Consider the following 20,770-nt stretch of genomic DNA (forward strand, 5'->3'; position numbering starts at 1 on the left):
GCAGCACATCCAACCGGCCTCACAACCGCAGACCTCGTGTAACCACACCAGCCCAGGACCTCCACATCCAGAAGGTTCACCTCCAAGATCGTCTGAGACCAGCCACCCAGACAGCTGCTGGAACAATTGGTTTGCACAACCAAACAATTTCTGCACAAACTGTCAGAAACCGTCTCAGGGACGCTCAACTGCATGCCCGTCGTCCTCATCGGGGTCTTGACCTGACTCCAGCTCGTCGCCGTAACAGACTTGTGTGGGCAAATGCTCATATTCGATGGCGTCTGGCACGTTGGAGAGGTGTGCGCTTCACGGATGAATCATGGTTCACATTGTTCAGGGCAGATGGCAGCTGAGAATGTCCCAGTTCTTGCATGGCCAGCATACTCACCGGACATGTCACCCATTGAGCATGTTCGGGATGTGCTTGACCGGCGTATACGACAGCGTGTACCAGTTCCCACGAATATCCAACAACCTCGCACAGCCATTAAAGTGGAGTGGACCAACATTCCACAGGCCACAATTGACAATCTGATAGACTCCATGTGACGATGTGTTGCACTGCATGAGGCAAATGGTGGTCACACCAGATCCTGACCGGTTCTGGGTCCCCAGACCCCCAATAGCGCAAAAAACTGCACATTCCAGGGTGGCCTTTTGTTGTGGGCAGTCTGAGGTACACCTGTGCACTACTCATGATGTCAGATCAGCATCCTGATGTGGCACACCTGTGAGGTGGGATGGATTATCTCAATATAGCAGATGTGCCCACTACCACACATTTGGACTGATTTGTGACCACTGTTTGGGAGGGATGGTTATATTGTGTATCTGGAATGAATTTTAGGTCTCTACGTCCATCCCATGCGGAATGGGAGCAGTAACAAAGGTGTTGCGTTTATATTTTTGTTGAGTGTATTTTGTGGGCACTGTGTGGCTTCAACCCAGTTCACAGTAATACTGGTAAAACTAGAAAATGAATGATGATTATTAAAAAGCACATATGATTAACATGTGAGCAAATTGGCAAATTATATTTTTTATTTTCAAAACTACTGATGATTGTTATAACACATTAAGAACACTACTGGCTGTGTGTGTGTGTGTGTGTGTGTGTGTGTGTGTGTGTGTGTGTGTGTGTGTGTGTGTGTGTGTGTGTGTGTGTGTGTGTATGTGTGTGTGGTGTCTGCTCAGCGTATAAAGCTGTGGATCACAGTGGACTTCAGTGAATTCAACATCCGCTCAGCGAGAAGTACGACGACATGTTGTGCCTGAGGAATTTCAGTGTTTTCATCTTGTTCATGCTTCTTTCCATCATCCAGTCAGGTGAATGCTGTTTTGTACTTTAGTTTACATTACTGCTGATTTTCTTATGTGACTGGATTTTTTTTGTTGTTTTGGGTCATGGTTCTGAGATGGAAGGAAGGAAGTTAAGCCACACTTGCTGCCCTTCATGGTTTATTTGACAAGCAAGAAATCTATGTGTGTGTGTGTGTGGGGGGGGGGGGGGGGGGGGGGGGGGGACATTAATCCACCCACAATGGGTCCTGACAGCTGCTCACTTTTCCTAAATTTCCAAATCAAAATATTGCAGTATTTATTTTCAACAGAAGATGTGAAGTGGAATGCAGATGGAGATAATTAACACACCCACAAACTGCTCCAATAATATCTCGATTTAGAGTGAGTACAATATAAATGTTATTGCTGGATTTTCATACAATGCAAAAATAAATATGATCAATATAAAGCTTTATAAAGGTAACTGATGTGTTTTCTTACCCAGAGCGTAACTCCTCCTGACAGGCAGGGGTTGCACTAAAATGTTTCATGCTTTTATAAGAACACGACCTTTAAACTTTTGACCTTGAAAATTACATACTAAAATTGTGTATTTTATTATCTTTACTCATTGTGATGTCAAAGGGCTTTGTATTGAAAAAATAATAAGTGTGTTGTACAGTTTGAAGATGATCCATAAACAATTGTGGGCAATTTCAAGTTTGATGTGGCTTTGACCTGATTTTCACCAACATGAAATCAGCTTGAGTTGTTATTTGTGTCTGACATCACACAACGCTTGAAAACTAGCAAACAGACAAACAAACACAAAGAACCGATTACATCCTGCCCTCCTTCAAGTGGAGAAAAATCCCTTTTTTTTAAATCTATAACATTTAATAATGTTGAAGTTTGTCACTCAGTTGGAGGAAAGTGTCATGCAGATCCATCTGAGGCTCAGTAACAGCCATAGCCCAGGCGTATGTAATAATACACAACTATGATTTGAACAGTTTTACACACTCCTGACCTTTTGATGTAAGTGAAGTGTCATCACTACACTGAGTTTTTCTTTTGCAGAATGAGCAAGGCGATCCTGGGAGCGCACTCCATCGCCAAAGAGGAAGAAGAGTGGAGGCAGGTCCGAGAGGTTGAGAAACGTTTTGCTCATCCTAACTATTTCAATCATATTGTGGGCAATGACCTCATGCTCACACCAGGTAAGCATAAAATTCAGTGTCCAGTAGCCGGTCAAGCAAAGATACAACAATGTAAATAAGTTTGTTTCCACTTTATAAAGTCCATTTCTGTGTATGTTTATACATGTTTCAATAATTCGCTGCACCTTTTTCCCATTTTCCAAACAAAATATATGAATTATTAAGTAGTGACCCAGACTTTATCACAGTGGCAAGTCTGTAGCATATAGATAGTCACTGTCAAAATGTAACATTTCTTTTTAACCATTTCTCAGCTTAAGGAACCAGTATATGCAACCAAGTCTGTAAAATGGCTCCAGTTGGGCAAAATTGTCAAAGACCCTGCAGATGGCACCACGTGTCTGGTTGCTGGATGGGGAATAACTGAAGAGAACCGCACCTCGGATGTTCTCAAGTCTGTCCGCGTGACTGTGATCGGCAGACATAAGTGTAACTCTTGTGAATATTACAACTACGCACCTTTAATCACCAGTGACATGGTATGTGCTGGTTCAAATGGCAAAAAAGCAGCGGATACCTGTCAAGTAAGTATGAAGAATGTATATGAGCACGTAATCATTGAGCTCAGCACCATTTTGACGTTTTGACACCTGTAAGTGAGAAAAAGGTCTACAGTGCATATGTACTTGCTGCAGGGGGATTCCGGAGGCCCACTGCTGTGCGGCTTTCAGCTGGTTGGAGTTACTTCTTTTGGAGCTGGTTGTGGGGACATTTACAAGCCTGGAGTCTACTCGTTTCTCTCAAAGAGGCAACTCAAGTGGATCAAAGAAACTATGAAGTCTTAAAAGTCATCAGGCATCAGTCCACATAAGCTAAGCTAGATGACAATGTTTTATGCTTTTATGCTATTTAATCGGCTGAGCTATCACTTCATACCTTTCACTTGACCAGCATCATTTTATTATCTCATTGATTATGTTATATTTTATGGAATCTTTGTCACTGCTGGCTTGCTCTAATTGTTACAGACTGTGCACATAGCAGCCTGTGGTTAGTCCGTTTATGCACACACAAAAGTAAAACAACAGTGAGACTGTCCAGTCTGTCACCCAGAGACATTCACTATGTCCAGTAAATGAATATGAGGATTTTGAACAGATTTTTTCACAAAGATAAATTTTTAAATATGTTTTCTTGTTTAGTTTTGTTCAGTATTTGTACTTGACACATCCCCTCCCTGCCAAAAGACCCCACAAAAAACAAAATTGATACAAAACAATATTTTTTACTTTATTTTTACTTTCTACTTTTCCTACTTTCTAATAAAGGTGAAGTAAAGATATCTTTCCTTCTGTCTGTCTCTTATTGTTTGTACTGCAATTCTCTCAAAGTGTCATGTTTTTACAGTAACTTCTAAATCTCACATCACTAAATCTTAATCTTAATTTAAAAAATCTTGATCAAAAATTGGTAATTAGTCCTTCATTTTTAACCAAATTAAATGTCTTTTAATTCTAAGAAACCTGCCTAAAAAGGCAGCAAGGCCACATTCTTGATTTGTTCTTTGTCAAATGAGCACCTTTCTCTCGTGTGAATCAACCAGTTGCCAGGGTTACCATGTGTTTGTAGGAGTGCGAGGTGAACCTTTTATACAGCAGTTTGCTTCACTGACAAGTATGATTACAATCAATCTTAATTTACCCTCTAACCACATTATTTATGCAACTCAAGTTTTTATGTTTGGAATTTTATCATGTTTAAAGTCCCTCATGAGTCTGAAACACATTTGTGTGGCTCAATCATCATCATATTAGCACCATTTGCTACTTGCTTTGACTTTTTGGTAATTTAAGACTCTCTTTTTGGACTTGCTGTTTTCTTCCAAATTTATAAATTATAAAATGCTGCTGACAGCATTTTGGTAAATGGCCCGTATTTGTATAGCACTTTACTAGTCCCTAAGGACCCCAAAGCGCTTTACACATTCAGTCATCCACCCATTCACACACAGGTGATGGCAAGCTACATTGTAGCCACAGCCGCCCAGGGGCGCACTGACAGAGGCGAGGCTGCCGGACACTGGCGCCACCGGGCCCTCTGACCACCACCAGTAGGCTACAGGTGAAGTGTCTTGCCCAAGGACACAACAACCGAGACTGTCGGAGCCGGGGCTCGAACCGGCAACCTTCCGATTACAAGGCGAATTTTCAAAGCTAGATGACATGCGAATAAAGCTAGTGCCAGCATAGAGAGACGTGCACACCTACATATATTAGTTGGCTTTCTCTCGTGTGAATCAACCAGTTGCTAAATTTGCATTTCTGATACATATCTGTGTAATATCAGTTAACTTCTTACTATTTAACCATCAATTATTTAGTAAGTACTTCAGCAAATGTTATCCAGCCCTATGAAAACAGAAGTAAGATCATTAGCAGATTAAAGCTTTGTTGTGTCAGTGTTTCCTCTCCAGTTGTTGCTCATTGAACAGTCACGTCAAACTTCTGTCTTCACAGAAATTAAGTCTGGTTTGCTTTCTGCTAATACCAGAATATGGTTTTGAGCCAGTAATGCAATATATATAATTTTACTTCTCACTTTCTTCCAGCAGATGACACCAAGTTGATAATTGGGACTTATTTCATATTATTGCAAGCTTCCTTATATGTAATCAGGCCCAGTGCACCCGAGAGTTTCATACTAATATAGCTGGTGGATTGACTTTTAATAATAACAATGGATTGGATTTATATAGCGCTTTTTCAAGGCACCCAAAGCGCTTTACAATGCCACTATTCATTCACTCTCGCATTCACACACTGGTGGAGGCAAGCTACGGTTGTAGCCACAGCTGCCTTGGGGCAGACTGACAGAAGCGAGGCTGCCATATCGCACCATCAGCCCCTCTGGCCAACACCAGTAGGCGGTAGGGTAAAGTGTCTTGCCCAAGGACACAACGACCAGGACAGAGAGCACGGGGATCGAACCGGCGACCGGTTACAGATACGCTTCCCAACCCCCTAAGCCACGGCCGCCCTTTTGGAGGTTTTGTAGTTTCCATATAAAAAGATGACCTAATGTGCTTTAGTTTTACAGTGTGTTGCATGCATTCTTAAGCAACATCCAATCTTACAACAGAAAGTAAAATCAGTACACAGCATATAATCAATAAGCAACAGATTGTAGCCAAAAATATCCTTCTCCCCGTCATTTCTATTTTTGCTCACTCAGTTTGGGATTTGTTCATTCCAGGCTTGTTTTCTCTGTGTCACGGTTTGACAGGCAGACCGTGGGGGTGTAGGGAAGGAGGACCCAGGCGCGGTGCTCTGTGTGCGAACAGTGCGTTTATTTACAGTGTATGGTGCAAAACAACAATAAATACCCGTGTTTCCCAAGACTACCGTGTCGTGTCCTCCTTGTGCTCTCTGCTCCGTGTCTGCACTCCGGGTGCTCCCTGCCCTTTGAGCCTCCCACGCTCCTCCTGCGGGAAACAATAGCGGCAGCTGTCAGGATACTTAACAATAGCAGGCATGCACTAAACGACTAACCCTAAACTGGGTGACTAACGTGGAGTCTCACGGAACGATCCCGCGTCGGTGGGAGCTCCAAGACTCTCCTAAGTAGCTCCCCCGACGAGGCCTGATCAGCAGGTGTGTGGCTTCGGGTGTGGCCAGTCCGCCAGCAGGGCCACACCCACCAGGTCTGAAGGCGCCCGCAGAAACAGATACACACACACACACACACACACACACACACACACACACACACACACACACACACACACACACACACACACGTGCAAACAAGGAGAAGGACAGCAACACCAAATATACATACAATAATAATATAATTCATAGCTGCTCGGGGACCCTGACACTCTGATCTTTCACACAGCAAAGTAAAGAAGTCAAACTGAAGACTTAACACATTTAAGTGATATTATCAAAGTGCAGCTCAGTGCAGCAAACTAGATAAAACACAGAAACCACAGCATTCAGATGAGCTGTTGTTATAGTTACTTTAACAACATATACGCACATACTCATCTTTCACATCTGTGTTCACATTCAGAACACTTTCACTTATGCTGATGTCTCAGTGACTGTGTGTTTGCTGTATTACAGTGTGAGTCCGAAACCTTTATTATGTGGTGATTTTCACACAATTTCTTAAACAAACTCATTCTTCAGTTTTCTGCTCTTAATATCATTTGACTTTTGTAATGTTTACACTTTGCTCCTCGTGTTCCTCCATGTTTTTAAATCAGGTGACTTCTCTCGGATGCTTTAAACACAGATGTAATTTTATTACAGAAATATCAGTTGGTATTTTGCATGATAATTCGTTTTTTACTCTTACTACTCATCCCAAATTCATTCATAACTTAAATCAAGTTATGAAGCTATTATGTTAAGCCAAACAAGCTATAATATATTATAATAAGCTAGATAATGCTGTTTTATTTGTATTTTTACAGAATTTTGGGGTATTTGTGGTACCAAGATGCTTAAAGTGGACATAAACCACTACACGTATTAAGTCTAATTTACACCATGGAGCCCTACTACAAAAAACCCCCCAAAACTGTCATCCATGAACTCTGTCTGTGAAGCTGGAATTTCAAAATAAGAGTTTAAAGTTTCCGTTTAAAGAGTGCAGCACCATCTTGTGGCAGTACAGAATGTGAAGTCACTGGGTTGGTTGGTTGGTTCTTCACTGTTGGTTAGCTCATATGAATCCACCTGTTGGCCGTAATGTTCAGGCATTTTAAGAAAGCGTTTTATGAATGAGGACTGTGTGGAGGAGACAGTGTTTGAGTCATGTTCCTTGTAGGGATGGGAACTGATAAGGATTTAGCAATTCTGATTTCATTATCAATTCTCAATGGTTCCTCTTTGAAAGTCACCACTATCGCCAAACATCATATTACGTTCATGCAAATTAATTACATGCTGTTGGTCACATGTTTGTGCATGTTGGAGATATGTGCCCTCTTTGTTGTGAGTAGTTACTTAAAAGAATGAATGTATTACACATATTACACAAAGCACTTTTTACAGAAGTATTAGCATTAATGAATTAGTAGTAAGAAAAAGTAATTCAATAGTTACATTACTTTCACGTTAGTCTGTAAAATGACCGGAAACACACTATCTCACAATCATCATGTCACAAAATTAACCCGAGGCTACAGCCCCACACACCAACACAAATCCCTATCCTGATGAGGACACGTATGATCTTTCTTTTAGTATTTAGGTATGAACACAAAGCCCACATCACAAAGAGAAGATGAAAGCCAGCACAAAGAGACTTTAAAGCAGGGGTGTAAAACTCCAGGCTTCAAGGGCCGGTTTCATGCAGGTTTTAGATATAATCGTGGTTCAACACACTTGAATCAAATAGTTAGTTCATTACCCGCCCTCTGGAGAACTTCAAGACATGTTGAGGAGGTAATTTAGCCATTTATTTGCCTGTGTTGGATCAAGGACACATCTAAAACCTGCAGGTTGAGGCCTGGAGTTGGACACCCCTGTTTTAAAGCGATCATCAACGTGATTCTGCTTTAGAAACATGAACAGGTAGAAATGGAAGCTGCAGCCTGACTGCTCATCAGTTTGTTACCTGTTGAACCTCACATTTCAAGACACAAAACTGAAACCAGCTGATTGCAGTTTAAGTACAAGAACCAATAAATCGGATCGATAGACAAGCAGACTAAGAATGACAAGGAACTGGAACACTGGTTCTCGATTCCCATCCCTAGTTCCTTGGTCAGGTGTACAAAACAAGCCACTCAATCAGCTGGCAGAGCAGATGCTCACAAGATGCAACTAAGTATTTTAGGTAGTATTAAAGTATAATTAATATTTAACCCTGGGGGTAAATTACACTGTGATTTTATTGTAAGGTAAAGACTCTACAGTAATACAGAGAAAACCCTCCAAATCAGATGACCCCCTATGATGAGCAAGCGCTTTGGCAACAGTGGGAAGGAAAAACTCCATTTTAACAGGAAGAAACCTCCAACAGAACAAGGCTGAGGGAAAGGCAGCCAAAGACACGCTGTGGAAGAGAGCCAGAGATTAAATTATAATAAGTATGTTTGCAAATACTTGCACTCTGTGTGATCATCAGCCTTCTTAAAATCTCGGGCACCCCAAATAACACTGGATGAATATTCCTGGAAGAATAATGAATGAGAAACTATTGTTTCTTCACTGTTTTCTTACAATACTGCCAATAACAGCGCTGATTTCCCCCAAGACCTTCAGCCTCTTGTGTAGTTTTCTGTACATTTGTAATATTTTGAAAAACACAAATTAGAGCTTGGAACAGCATGTTCTACGCCTGGGAAGTCAATGAAATTACAATTGTTTAGCTGGGAATCATGAACTTTATTCATTACTGTGCAGTCTGTCTGTGCTTTTTATAAATAACTCTTCTTATATATATCACTATAATCACTTTTGTTCCACATATGTCTCTCTTAGCTCTTCCTTATCAGGAAGAACACTCTATATAAATATCATCTATATACAAATCTATAATCTGTGACATTACATATTTATTTTCCTTTTTGTGTTATGCAAAAAAAATGTTTGTCTAACAAGTGAAGAAAGCAGAGGCACTACCTGAAATCTCAGAGAAGTAACAAGGAAATAACAGATTTAGATTTAGATATAAGCTCGAACACTCTGCAGTCATAATTATGATATTATAGTTGGAGTTGGAGCACGTGCAGTATATAATCACTGCATTGGCGGTCCTAGCCTGTTTGGCGCCCTGGGCGAACACTCTCTCAGGCGACTACCCCTAGTCCTAAAGTGTATATTTATTTTCTTACTCTACTTATATTTATTGTTTGTTTCCTTGCACTGCAACTGGAGCCTCGTCGTCTCGTCTCTCTATATACTGGACTGTATGTAGCAGAGATGACAATAAAGTTTACTTTGACTTCAGCAGCGAGCAGGCGCACCGAGGGCTCTCGCACTCACTTTTCGCGTATAGAATTTCGAAAAAACATCGGTGCAAATTATAAGTCTGTATCATAATGTCTGGTGTTTTTGTGTTTGTTGGTTTGTTTTTATTTTGTTGTATTTTGCGAGTTGGTTATTAGATGCTGCTCCAGCCAGCCAGAGCCCTCTCCTCCCTGTGCCGCAAGCAGCAGGCACACCTCGCAAACGGAGGGAGCCCTTACTTCCAGCAAATGGGCGATGGAAAAACGATCGGTGCCTGTACCATTCCCAATAGGCGCTGGCTGATGTCGGGGCAGCATGAGTACGAGCAATTTTATTTATTTTTTGCCGATGCCCGTGATGCCGGCCCCCACCACGATGCCGTATCGTATGCCGTGTATCAGAGCGATCCCACGTCCCTCCTGTTTTTGCGTAATATCCAAAACTCTCTGTTGTTGGTCTGTTGTTATTTATAATGATGTTGTTAATTATTATGATTTGGGAAAGTTATATAGTGATGTTTGTGTAGACGGTGAGAAGTTCAAGGGATCAAAAAATATGTGGTTCCTTATTATAAAGGAAGAGCTCTCAATATGGGATTCATAATGTTTACTTGGGGTCCTATCTCCACCATTTAGGACCCAAATGATGTCAGACTGAGTGAGTGATGACTGTGATGAATTGACTTCACCTGCTGTGATGGTACCTAAGTGGATAATAGAGTATGAGATGTTTGGGGAAAGAAGTTTTGCTCCAAGTATATGTGGATGTATACCATCGTATCTGAATGACTGTGTGAGTACTCAGCAGAGGTTGACATTGTCAGTGAAGGAGACGGTGCAGTGGGAGTGGTTTGTGGCTCAGCTGCAGGGGAGGGGTGGAGAAGTGGGTTTCGGGGTGTGGTGTAGGCGGAAACTGACTCCCACAGCTGTTTTCAATCACCTGGTCATGCCTTTGAGACATATCTATTCAGCAGGCAGGCAGGAATGTAATTTAATTACATTTTATATGATGGATTATGCAGAAAAAGTAGAATTGGGCTGAAAGATCTATCGCTTTATTACCTATTCAGGTTGTAAATCATGCTTTTAAAAAGTAACTAAGTAAATAATTACTTTTGAAAATAAGTAATCAGTAAAGTAACGGGATTACTTTTGGGGGGAAAGTAATCAGTAATTACTTACTGATTACTTTTTTCAAGTAACTTGACCAACAATGCTTGTGACCATTACCCAGTTTAACTGCCATTGCACTTTAATTTGTTTTTCTTTTAATTAAAAAACAACTACTTTGAGATTTGTATCCCATTGTTCTCCTGCTGTCAAAAAAAAACAACTATTTAACTTTTACTCTGAGTACATTTTAAATTAGCTACTTTTTACTTTTACTTGAGTACATTTTTAGACAGGTAATTTTACTTGTACTTGAGTAAAATTTAATCAAAGTAATATTACTTTTACTTGAGTAGAATATTTTAGTACTCTTTCAACCTCTGTTCATATCCAGCAATAAGAGCTGTGTTGTTTGAGTTAAAGTCCTGCCTGTGAGTCTGCGTTTGGGTTGACTCCTGCCGGCTTAACAGCCAGTTTATGACTCTTTTGGGTTGAATAGAGCTTCTCATATCTATACAATTATATCAACACAATTTCATTCTAATGTAGTTGGTAGAATTTGGAGGTTTGGACTCTTTTTTTATAAGTATAATGTGTAATTTTATATACTTATTTGCCTTTGTGTTTTAGATTAAGAGTCGATGCTCTACACTCACAGTTATGAAACTATTACTGTGGTTAGTGGAACTGCACTCACAGAGCTTTTCATCTGTTGAATTATCATTCATACAGAATCTGCAGCATTAATGTGAATTTATTATTCATTATCCTCATCCTAATAAATCTGTACTCCAGCTGTAGTAAGATATAGTGCACATAAATTAAACCTTTTGTGTTGTTGTTTGAGCCTCATTGCCCTGCACTGAAGCTCAGAAGAAGATTTGTATGGGTCTCTGTTGAACCACTAGAGCATGCTGTTTCAGTAGATGAAGTTGTTATAATGTTTGATAAAATCTTCCAGCACAGGTGTGTGCAGTATAAAAAAAATCCAAGCCACTGAAAACCAGTTCATTCTACTATTACCCTCAAATCTTATGTCTTTTTGCCAATAATCACCTCTCTCCACAAACATCGGGTGGTGACTTGTGAGAGTGAGGACAAATATTGTGTAATACATTTAAGGTAAAAACAAACATAATCTCCACCGAGCACATGTTGGATCTGACAGTAAGCCGACAAAATCCTCATATTACTTAAATACCAAAAAGTAGTCATTCCCTGAACCCAGCATGTTTTTGAGCTTTACTGTAGTACGCTTCTGTTCATCTTTCATAGAGCAACAAACAAGGAATATAAAAAATGAAATGTTATGAAACATGTTTTCTCATTTTCTGGTAGAAGAATGTGGCTCTACAGTCATTGGCCTGTATCCATGGTAACACCTGCAGACTTAAAATTATATTATGAATATAATTTACCAATTTTAAAAAAAAAAGGTAAAATGATAAAGCTGTACCAGAAGAGCTGTTCAAGTCTGAATTTGATTACTTCTTTTGATATTGAACTTCAGTTTAATTGGAAAAAACTGAATTAAAATTTTGAGAAGCAAAAAAACATACAAGGATGCAAATATGTCTTTCATCACAGGCAAACTGAAGCGTGGTCCACTACAAAGGCAGAAATAATATAAAAAATTCAGCCTTTTGGCTGTTACAGAAAGAAATGACAGATTGAGTGTGGGATACGTTTATATTTTTGTTTTTGGTTAAACAGATGAAAGAATCAGAAATTCTCACATTTCAATAGTGAAAAGAAAAACCTTTTTATTTTAAGTGTTTTACTCAAAAAAATGTTTTCAGAAACACTGACGGTATTTTGAGATGTCCGTATAGACGTTGGGTTTATTGGGGTAATTGCAGTTCCTATTATAGTTGAAAGAAACAAAACCAACAGCAAACCCATGACACACCAGAGGACCACCAAAATCTCCCTGTGAGGAGGAAGAATTTTAATTTATCAGTTTATACTTATTGTGTTTATGTTTTTAAGATATGTGAACATGAAACCTGTTTAAACTGAAAGGACAGAAAACATACCTGACAGAATCCTTTGTTTGTTCCACATCCACCTGCACAGATTACATTGGCAGGAAGACCAGGCCATTGTTCCTTACAGACCCTTGGGTTAATGACAGACACGTTCACCACCCTCAGCTCATCAACAGGTTCACCATTAGTTGTAGTTGTTCCCCATCCAGCCACCTGACACACTTGGTTTTCTTTTAGGTTTATTTCAGCATGTGGAATTTGAATTATTTCTACTCCGTGGCCCAGTTTAACTTTCTCAGACAGCTGGAGACACAACATGAAGTAAAAAATATATCTATGTTCATACGATAGTTCTCTAGATATAATCTGAATAATAAAACCACATAGAATAATCCTTTAATTGTCCCACAAGGGGAAATTACACAACATGTAAAACTGTTGTGAACATGAACATGTACTTACTTTAATCAGCATGATGTCATTACCCAGTCCAACCTGTTGATAATTTTCATGGATGATTTTGTTTTCAATCCTTATTTTTTGATGATTGCCGTTCTTGAGATTGTGGTTCCCGAGAACAACGTGTGTGAGGCTCCTGAAAGAGTAATCAATGAGAGGTAATCAATACAATGGCTTTTAATGACATGAGTCAGAGAAGCAGAAGCAGAAGATGTTTGATTACTCACGAGTCATCACAGTTTGCAGCCGAGACTACAAATTCCTCAGTGATGAGAAATCCTCCACAAACATGGTGACCGTTGTAGTCCTGCACAGAGGCCATGTACTGCATCGAGTTCTCTGGGGCTTTTTCTCCATGTATGATGGCAATAACATGTGCTGGAAAAAGTCAAATAAAGCAAACCAAAATGAAGTTAACGTTCCATTAAACGGTCGGAGGACAATAAGAAAGACTTGCAGTTCTTACTGAGTCGTTCGAGACATGCCAGAACATGGAGGAGCAGGATTTTTTGAAGACTGAGCATGATGCCAGCAAAAAAGGTGAAGTTGTGTTGGCACGAGTGTGAAGTGGAGGTTTTACACAGCAGTTGCTCTGTCAAACCTGATGATCACATTTTGACTTCTAACCGCATCCTGTTTTTTTTTGGGCACCTGTATTATCTTTGCATTATCTTGTTTATCATTATAACACTACACTGTCTTCCTGAAACACATGGGCTGTTTAATGGTTGCGAGTTTCTCTCTCACACCACAACTTTAGTACACCATGCACACAAACCTGCCTAAAAAAATACGTTTGTTTCCACTTTATAAAGTCCATTTCTGTGTATGTTTATACATGTTTCAATAATTCGCCTCACCTATTTCCCATTTTCCAAACAAAATATATAAATTATTAAGTAGTGACCCAGACTTTATCACAGTGGCAAGTCTGTAACATATAGATAGTCACTGTCAAAATGTAACATTTCTTTTCAACTCTTTCTCAGCTTAAGGAATCAGTAAATACAACAAAGTCAGTAAAATGGTATGTGCTGGTTCAAATGGCAAAAAAGCAGCGGATACCTGTCAAGTAAGTATGAAGAATGTATATGAGCATGTAATCATTGAGCTCAGCACCCTTTTGACGTTTTGACACCTGTAAGTGAGAAAAAGGTCTACAGTGCATATGTACTTGTTGCAGGGGGATTCCGGAGGCCCACTGCTGTGCGGCTTTCAGCTGGTTGGAGTTACTTCTTTTGGAGCCGGTTGTGGGGACATTTACAAGCCTGGAGTCTACTCGTTTCTCTCAAAGAGGCAACTCAAGTGGATCAAAGAAACTATGAAGTCTTAAAAGTCATCAGGCATCAGTCCACATAAACTAAGCTAGATGACAATGTTTTATGCTTTTATGATGTTTAATCGGCTGAGCTATCACTTCATACCTTTCACTTGACCAGCATCATTTTATTATCTCATTGATTATGTTATATTTTATGGAATCTTTGTCACTGCTGGCTTGCTCTAATTGTTACAGACTGTGCACATAGCAGCCTGTGGTTAGTCCGTTTATGCACACACAAAAGTAAAACAACAGTGAGACTGTCCAGTCTGTCCCCCAGACACATTCACTATGTCCAGTAAATGAATATGAGGATTTTGAACAGATTTTTTCACAAAGATAAATTTTTAAAATATGTTTTCTTGTTTAGTTTTGTTCAGTATTTGTACTTGACACCACCAAAGACCCCACAAAAAACAAAATTGATACAAAACAATATTTTACTTTACTTTTACTTTCTACCTTTCCTACTTTCTAATAAAGCTGAAGTAAAGATATCTTTCCTTCTGTCTGTCTCTTATTGTTTGTACTGCAATTCTCTCAAAGTGTCATGTTTTTACAGTAACTTCTAAATCTCACATCACTAAATCTTAATCTTAATTTAAAAAATCTTGATCAAAAATTGGTAATTAGTCCTTCATTTTTAACCAAATTAAATGTCTTTTAAGCCTAAAAAGGCAGTAAGGCCACATTCTTGATTTGTTCTTTGTCAAACGAGCCCTTTGTGGCTTATTTATTTACATATTTGACGAGGTAAAAATCACTTTGCTTCTCTTACATTTTCAAATAGAATATAGCAGTGTTTTTTGTTTTTTTTTATCACACTGTCTGATAGGTAATACATTGTGTGATTGTGTGTCTTTTTAAATTGTGATCATAAAAAACACCACACAATTAATGTGATTGAACATTTCACAGATACATATTTATTGTATTGTATTGTATTGTATCTTTATTTCAGACATATACAGAAAAAAAACAATATATACACAAGTACACATACTTGCATTTACAAATTCGAATATATATGTAAATACACACACGTATGTGCTCAGACTTATAAACAAGTATTGTATCAAGTCAGTCAGATACTGATTTGGTCAGTTAAGTAGAAGAGGGGGTTGTTAATTGCTGCTTTGGTGTTAATACAATTAACAGGTTTCTCAATGAGAAAATGTTACCATTAATACAGTTACACCAAAATATTTTGCAAGGTTTTGTCTGGAATCACTGTTTAAGCGCTAGTCTGGTTTTCTTCCTATTTTTCTGAAAGGGTATTTCTCTGTCAGGGTAAACAAGTTCTCTAGCACTGCTTCTCTAACCTGTGGGGTTCCACAAAGTTCAGTCCTTGGTCTATTGTTATTTTTCTTTTACATGCTACCTTCAGCATTATTCCATTCTTTTGTTTCTTATTTCCATGCCAATGATATTCTGCTGCTTATGTCTTTTAAGCCTTGTCAGCTGGATACACCTTAGTTGATTGTTTATCCGAGATTTGTGGCTGGCTCTCCAATAACTGCTTTGTTTTAAACTCCAATAACACCAAGGTCGTGATAATAGCTGCTCCCGATATACATTCAAGAATCAGTCAAGTGATTACTTTGTTTTGTCCATCCACTGTTCATTATCTTATTGTAAGATGTTACTCCTCTCAGCATTTAAGGAAAATTTTTAAATTGTAAACTATTGTCTCCTCATTTTAACCAGAGGATTACAGTAATCTACAGGGTGGGCCATTTATATGGATACACCGTAATAACATGGGAATGGTTGGTGATATTAAAGTCCTGTTTGTGGCACATTAGTATATTTTGAGGGGGCAAACTCCCCCAGATGGGTGGTGACCATGGTGGCCATTTAGAAGTCACCCCACTGACAGACACATCCACATCCACCACCATCAGCTCATCAGCAGGTTTATCATCATCAGTTTCAGTTTTTCCCCATCCAGCCACCTGACACACTTGGTTTTCTTTTAGGTTTATTTCAGCAGGTTGAAACTTAATTGTTTGTACCCCATGGCCTAGATGAGCCTTCTTGGACAACTGGAGACAAACAACATAAAGTAAAAATACCAGTTTTCATATGATTGCTCTTTTGTTGCAATGTAATTAGAATAATAAGACCGCAAATATGTCATGTGAAGCTGTTGTGAACACCAACATGTAGTTACTTTAATCATCATGATGTCTAACACCTTTATAATTTTCATGGATGGTTTTGTTTTCAATCCTTATTTTTTGATGACTGCTATTCTTGAGATTGTAGTTCCCGAGAACGACGTATGTGAGGTTGCTGAAGGAGTAATCAATGAAAGGAAATCAATACATTTTCTAAATGTGTTTCAGTGACATGAGTCAGAGATTACAGCAGAAGATGTTTGATTACTCACTATTTATCACAGTGTGCAGCAGAGACTGCAAAGTCCTCCTTGATGAGAAATCCTCCACAAACATGTTCACCCTTGTTGTTCTGCACAGAGGCTGCATCAGGTTTTTGGGTGCTTTTTCACCATGTATGATGTTACTTCCAAAAGAACAAACTAAAGAAAATCTAGTTAACGCCATATTAAATGATCAGAGAATAATAACAAAACTTTCTTACCGAGCTTTTCCAAGGCATGCCAGAAGATGGAGGAGCAGGTTTTTCTGCAGACCATATTGACACATCTGACACATATTTGTGGAATATCAGTTAACTGCTTACTAATTAACCATCAATTATTTAGTAAGTACTTCAGCAAATGTTATCCAGCCCTATCAAAACAGAAGTAAGATCATTAGCAGATTAAAGCTTTGTTGTGTCAGTGTTTCTTCTCCAGTTGTTGCTCATTGAACAGTCACGTCAAACTTCTATCTTCACAGAAATTAAGTCTGGTTTGCTTTCTGCTAATAACTGCTAATACCAGAATATGGTTTTCAGCCAGTAATGCAATATATATAATTTTACTTCTCACTTTCTTCCAGCAGATGACACCAAGTTGATAATTGGGACTTATTTCATATTATTGCAAGCTTCCTTATATGTAATCAGGCCCAGTGCACCCGAGAGTTTCATACTAATATAGCTGGTGGATTAACTTTTGGAGGTTTGGAGGTTTTGGAGGTTTCCATATAAAAAGATGACCTAATGTGCTTTAGTTTTACAGTGTGTTGCATGCATTCTTAAGCAACATCCAATCTTACAACAGAAAGTAAAATCAGTACACAGCATATAATCAATAAGCAACAGATTGTGGCCAAAAATATCCTTCTCCCCGTCATTTCTATTTTTGTTCACTCAGTTTGGGATTTGTTCATTCCAGGCTTGTTTTCTCTGATCTTTCACACAGCACAGTAAAGAAGTCAAACTGAAGACTTAACACATTTAAGTGATATTATCAAAGTGCAGCTCAGTGCAGCAAACTAGATAAAACACAGAAACCACAGCATTCAGATGAGCTGTCATTATAGTTACTTGAAAAACATTTACGCACATACTCATCTTTCACATCTGTGTTCACATTCAGAACACTTTCACTTATGCTGATGTCTCAGTGACTGTGTGTTTGCACTATTAATCTGACTTCATTTCTGATCTGAACCTGTAGACGGCCTCATAAATATCTTTATAAATGCTGTATTACAGTGTGAGTCCGAAACCTTTATTATGTGGTGATTTTCACACAATTTCTTAAACAAACTCATTCTTCAGTTTTCTGCTCTTAATATCATTTGACTTTTGTAATGTTTACACTTTGCTCCTCGTGTTCCTCCATATTTTTAAATCAGGTGACTTCTCTCGGATGCTTTAAACACAGATGTAGTTTTATTACAGAAATATCAGTTGGTATTTTGCATGATAATTCGTTTTTTACTCTTACTACTCATCCCAAATTCATTCATAACTTAAATCAAGTTATGAAGCTATTATGTTAAGCCAAACAAGCTATAATATATTATAATAAGCTAGATGATGCTGTTTTATTTGTATTTTTACAGAATTTTTGGGGTATTTTTGGTACCAAGATGCTTAAAGTGGACATAAACCACTACAAGTATTAAGTCTAATTTACACCATGGAGCCCTACTTTAAAAAAACAACAACCCAAAACTGTCATGCGTGAACTCTGTCTGTGAAGCTGGATTTTCAAAATAAGAGTTTAAAGTTTCCGTTTAAAGAGTGTAGCACCATCTTGTGGCAGTACAGAATGTGAAGTCACTGGGTTGGTTGGTTGGTTCTTCACTGTTTGTTAGCTCATATGAATCCACCTGTTGGCCGTAATGTTCAGGCATTTTAAGAATGCGTTTTATGAATGAGGACTGTGTGGAGGAGACAGTGTTTGAGTCATGTTCCTTGTAGGGATGGGAACTGATAAGAATTTAGCAATTCTGATTTCATCATCGATTCTCACTGGTTCCTCTTTGAAAGTCACCACTATCGCCAAACATCATATTACGTTCATGCAAATTAATTACATGTTGTTGGTCACATGTTTGTGCATGTTGGAGATATGTGCCCTCTTTGTTGTCAGTCAATATTTAAAAGAATGAATGTATTACACATATTACACAAAGCACTTTTTACAGAAGTATTAGCATTAATGAATTACTAGTAAGAAAAAGTAATTCAATAGTTTCATTACTTTCATGTTAATCTGTAAAATGACCTGAAACACACTGTCTCATAACCATCATGTAACAAAATTAACCCGAGTCTACAGCCCCACACACCAACACAAATCCCTATCCTGATGAGGACACGTATGATCTTTCTTTTAGTATTTAGGTATGAAGACAACCCCCACATCACAAAGAGAAGATGAAAGCCAGCACAAAGAGACTTTAAAACAGGGGTGTAAAACTCCAGGCTTCAAGGGCCGGTTTCCTACTGTGATGACAGCGGCTATATGTGCAGGTTGGGCCGTGCGCGTTTCATCACGTGAATAAAGGTTTCTTCAGCCAGAACACGCGAGGGCGTGATATCCCATACTTAATGTTGTACCTCATTCCTCTCGTTCAGGGAACAGAAGTTATAGACATAACTATTTGTTTTTAAGCTGTGGGCTGGGGGCCCCCTGGTGGGTCACAAAGGTATTGCAGGCGAACCGCAGTAATAACCAAATTCCGTCTGAGATTTTTAGAAGTGTGTAGAGTTACATATTTATATAAATGTATTTATTTATATAAAAAGTGAATCAAAATTGGTTATAGGAGGTGGTTAATTGAGCAGTCTCAGCTTTAGGAAAGGCTTATATACATCATTACCTGGTTGTGAATCTTCCTACTCTGAGGATTACCCATAATCCTTTGGCATTACAAGTCCGTGCAGAGGGGCCTTTGAGACAGTAGGTGGTGCCATTGCCCTATTTAACTGTGGGGTTTAACTGTGTTGTATTATGTCCACCTGCACAGATAACACTGGCAGGAAGACCACACCATTGTTCCTCAGGCTTGTGGGTTAATGACAGACACGTACACCACTCTCATTTCAGTCATTCGCCCACCTGCCCATGCACATCCTTTTGTTGCAGGTGTATTTAAGCACACGGAAGCTGAATTGTTTGTGCAGCCTATTTGAACTGGACAACCCTCAGAACCTGCCCAGTGGAGACTGGCAGCCTGAAATTAACCTACATAAGGTGAGTGAAGCTACAACGAAGCAAAAGCCCAAGACAGAGTTCTGCTTTGTCATCAATGCACTTTCGTGACGGTACTTCCTGCAAGCCAATGATGTGACCGACATGAGAGACTGGGTGGCTGCTCTCAACAAGGCCAGCAAGATAACAGTGCCTAAGTCTTGCCCTGCATGTGTGAGGCCTGATGTGACCACAGTGTTAAGTGATGCTCACGCCCGCATGGGATCTATCCCCATGCAGTGAAGTTAGCGGGTGATTCTAAATTCACACAGGAGTGTGAAAGGTTGTCTTTCTCTATGTGATAGTCTTGCAATAGACCAGTGATCTCTGGTGACTTTATTTCCTCATCACTATGTACTCTTTTAATCTTCCTTTTGTCCCAATGACCCTTTATTAAACAGTTTAATTGAAATGACTGAATCAACAAATGTTTCACTCTTGTTGAAATCGAGCTGATAATAAAAAAGATCACAATTGTTACAAAAGGATATGAAATGTCTAATGATATTTTTATTTTTTTATTTCTGGTCACACTTACAGTGCGATCAGAAATTACATTTCAATAATGCAAAAGTAAAACTTAATTAGCTTGTCAGTAGACTGACGGTATTTTGAGATGTCATATAGACGTTGGGCTTATCGGGGTGTTTGCAGTTGTTTTTGTAGTTGAAAGAATCACCACCAACAGTGTTTAACAGAAATGAGGAGCATCATTTGCACAATACACTCCCCGCTCACTTTAAAATACTGTGCATGTGTTGGAATATACATATGCTGCACACAGAACACTACAGATGTACATTTATATGTGTTTCATTTATATTTAAGCGTAGATGACTCTGCAAACTTTGAGAAGACTGTGGTTGGTGATAA

The 20,770-nt window shown here is 38.9% G+C and overlaps 2 protein-coding genes, 1 long non-coding RNA gene and 1 pseudogene across 3 annotated transcripts; 2 read left to right on the plus strand and 2 right to left on the minus strand.

The window, feature by feature from the left end:
* The first annotated feature begins 1,563 nt into the window (after window positions 1–1,563).
* Window positions 1,564–5,838, plus strand: LOC145424465 (uncharacterized). Its single transcript, XR_013905544.1, has 2 exons — window positions 1,564–1,806; window positions 5,600–5,838. It is a non-coding gene; the product is annotated as an uncharacterized LOC145424465 (long non-coding RNA).
* On the plus strand, window positions 2,348–3,684 carry LOC145424464 (granzyme A-like). The gene is made up of 3 exons (XM_080297822.1): window positions 2,348–2,495; window positions 2,751–3,025; window positions 3,137–3,684. The coding sequence occupies exons 1-3, from the start codon at window positions 2,363–2,365 to the stop codon at window positions 3,284–3,286; spliced, it is 558 nt and encodes a 185-aa protein (XP_080153948.1). The 5' UTR covers window positions 2,348–2,362; the 3' UTR covers window positions 3,287–3,684.
* A 6,344-nt stretch (window positions 5,839–12,182) lies between the features above and the next one.
* Window positions 12,183–13,583, minus strand: LOC113016348 (trypsin-like). The gene is made up of 5 exons (XM_026159118.2): window positions 13,426–13,583; window positions 13,187–13,337; window positions 12,963–13,095; window positions 12,549–12,803; window positions 12,183–12,442 (listed from the first exon to the last, which is right to left on the minus strand). The coding sequence occupies exons 1-5, from the start codon at window positions 13,481–13,483 to the stop codon at window positions 12,308–12,310; spliced, it is 732 nt and encodes a 243-aa protein (XP_026014903.2). The 5' UTR covers window positions 13,484–13,583; the 3' UTR covers window positions 12,183–12,307.
* A 2,414-nt stretch (window positions 13,584–15,997) lies between these two features.
* On the minus strand, window positions 15,998–17,029 carry LOC113015845 (granzyme E-like; annotated as a pseudogene).
* Between the last annotated feature and the right edge of the window lie 3,741 nt (window positions 17,030–20,770).

Source organism: Astatotilapia calliptera, chromosome 23 (assembly GCF_964374335.1).
Source record: "Astatotilapia calliptera chromosome 23, fAstCal68.1, whole genome shotgun sequence".
NCBI lineage: Eukaryota > Metazoa > Chordata > Actinopteri > Cichliformes > Cichlidae > Astatotilapia > Astatotilapia calliptera.

Excerpts from the sequence above, each read along its gene's own strand:
- LOC145424464 (XM_080297822.1), top strand. The coding sequence starts at position 2,363 with ATGAGCAAGGCGATCCTGGGAGCGCACTCCATCGCCAAAGAGGAAGAA. Across the intron at positions 2,496-2,750 it reads GGGCAATGACCTCATGCTCA|CTCAGCTTAAGGAACCAGTA; the intron begins CACCAGGTAAGC and ends TTTTAACCATTT. Across the intron at positions 3,026-3,136 it reads AAGCAGCGGATACCTGTCAA|GGGGATTCCGGAGGCCCACT; the intron begins GTAAGTATGAAG and ends TACTTGCTGCAG.
- LOC113016348 (XM_026159118.2), bottom strand. The coding sequence starts at position 13,483 with ATGCTCAGTCTTCAAAAAATCCTGCTCCTCCATGTTCTGGCATGTCTC. Across the intron at positions 12,804-12,962 it reads ATGACATCATGCTGATTAAA|CTGTCTGAGAAAGTTAAACT; the intron begins GTAAGTACATGT and ends TTGTGTCTCCAG. Across the intron at positions 12,443-12,548 it reads CAAACAAAGGATTCTGTCAG|GGAGATTTTGGTGGTCCTCT; the intron begins GTATGTTTTCTG and ends TCCTCCTCACAG.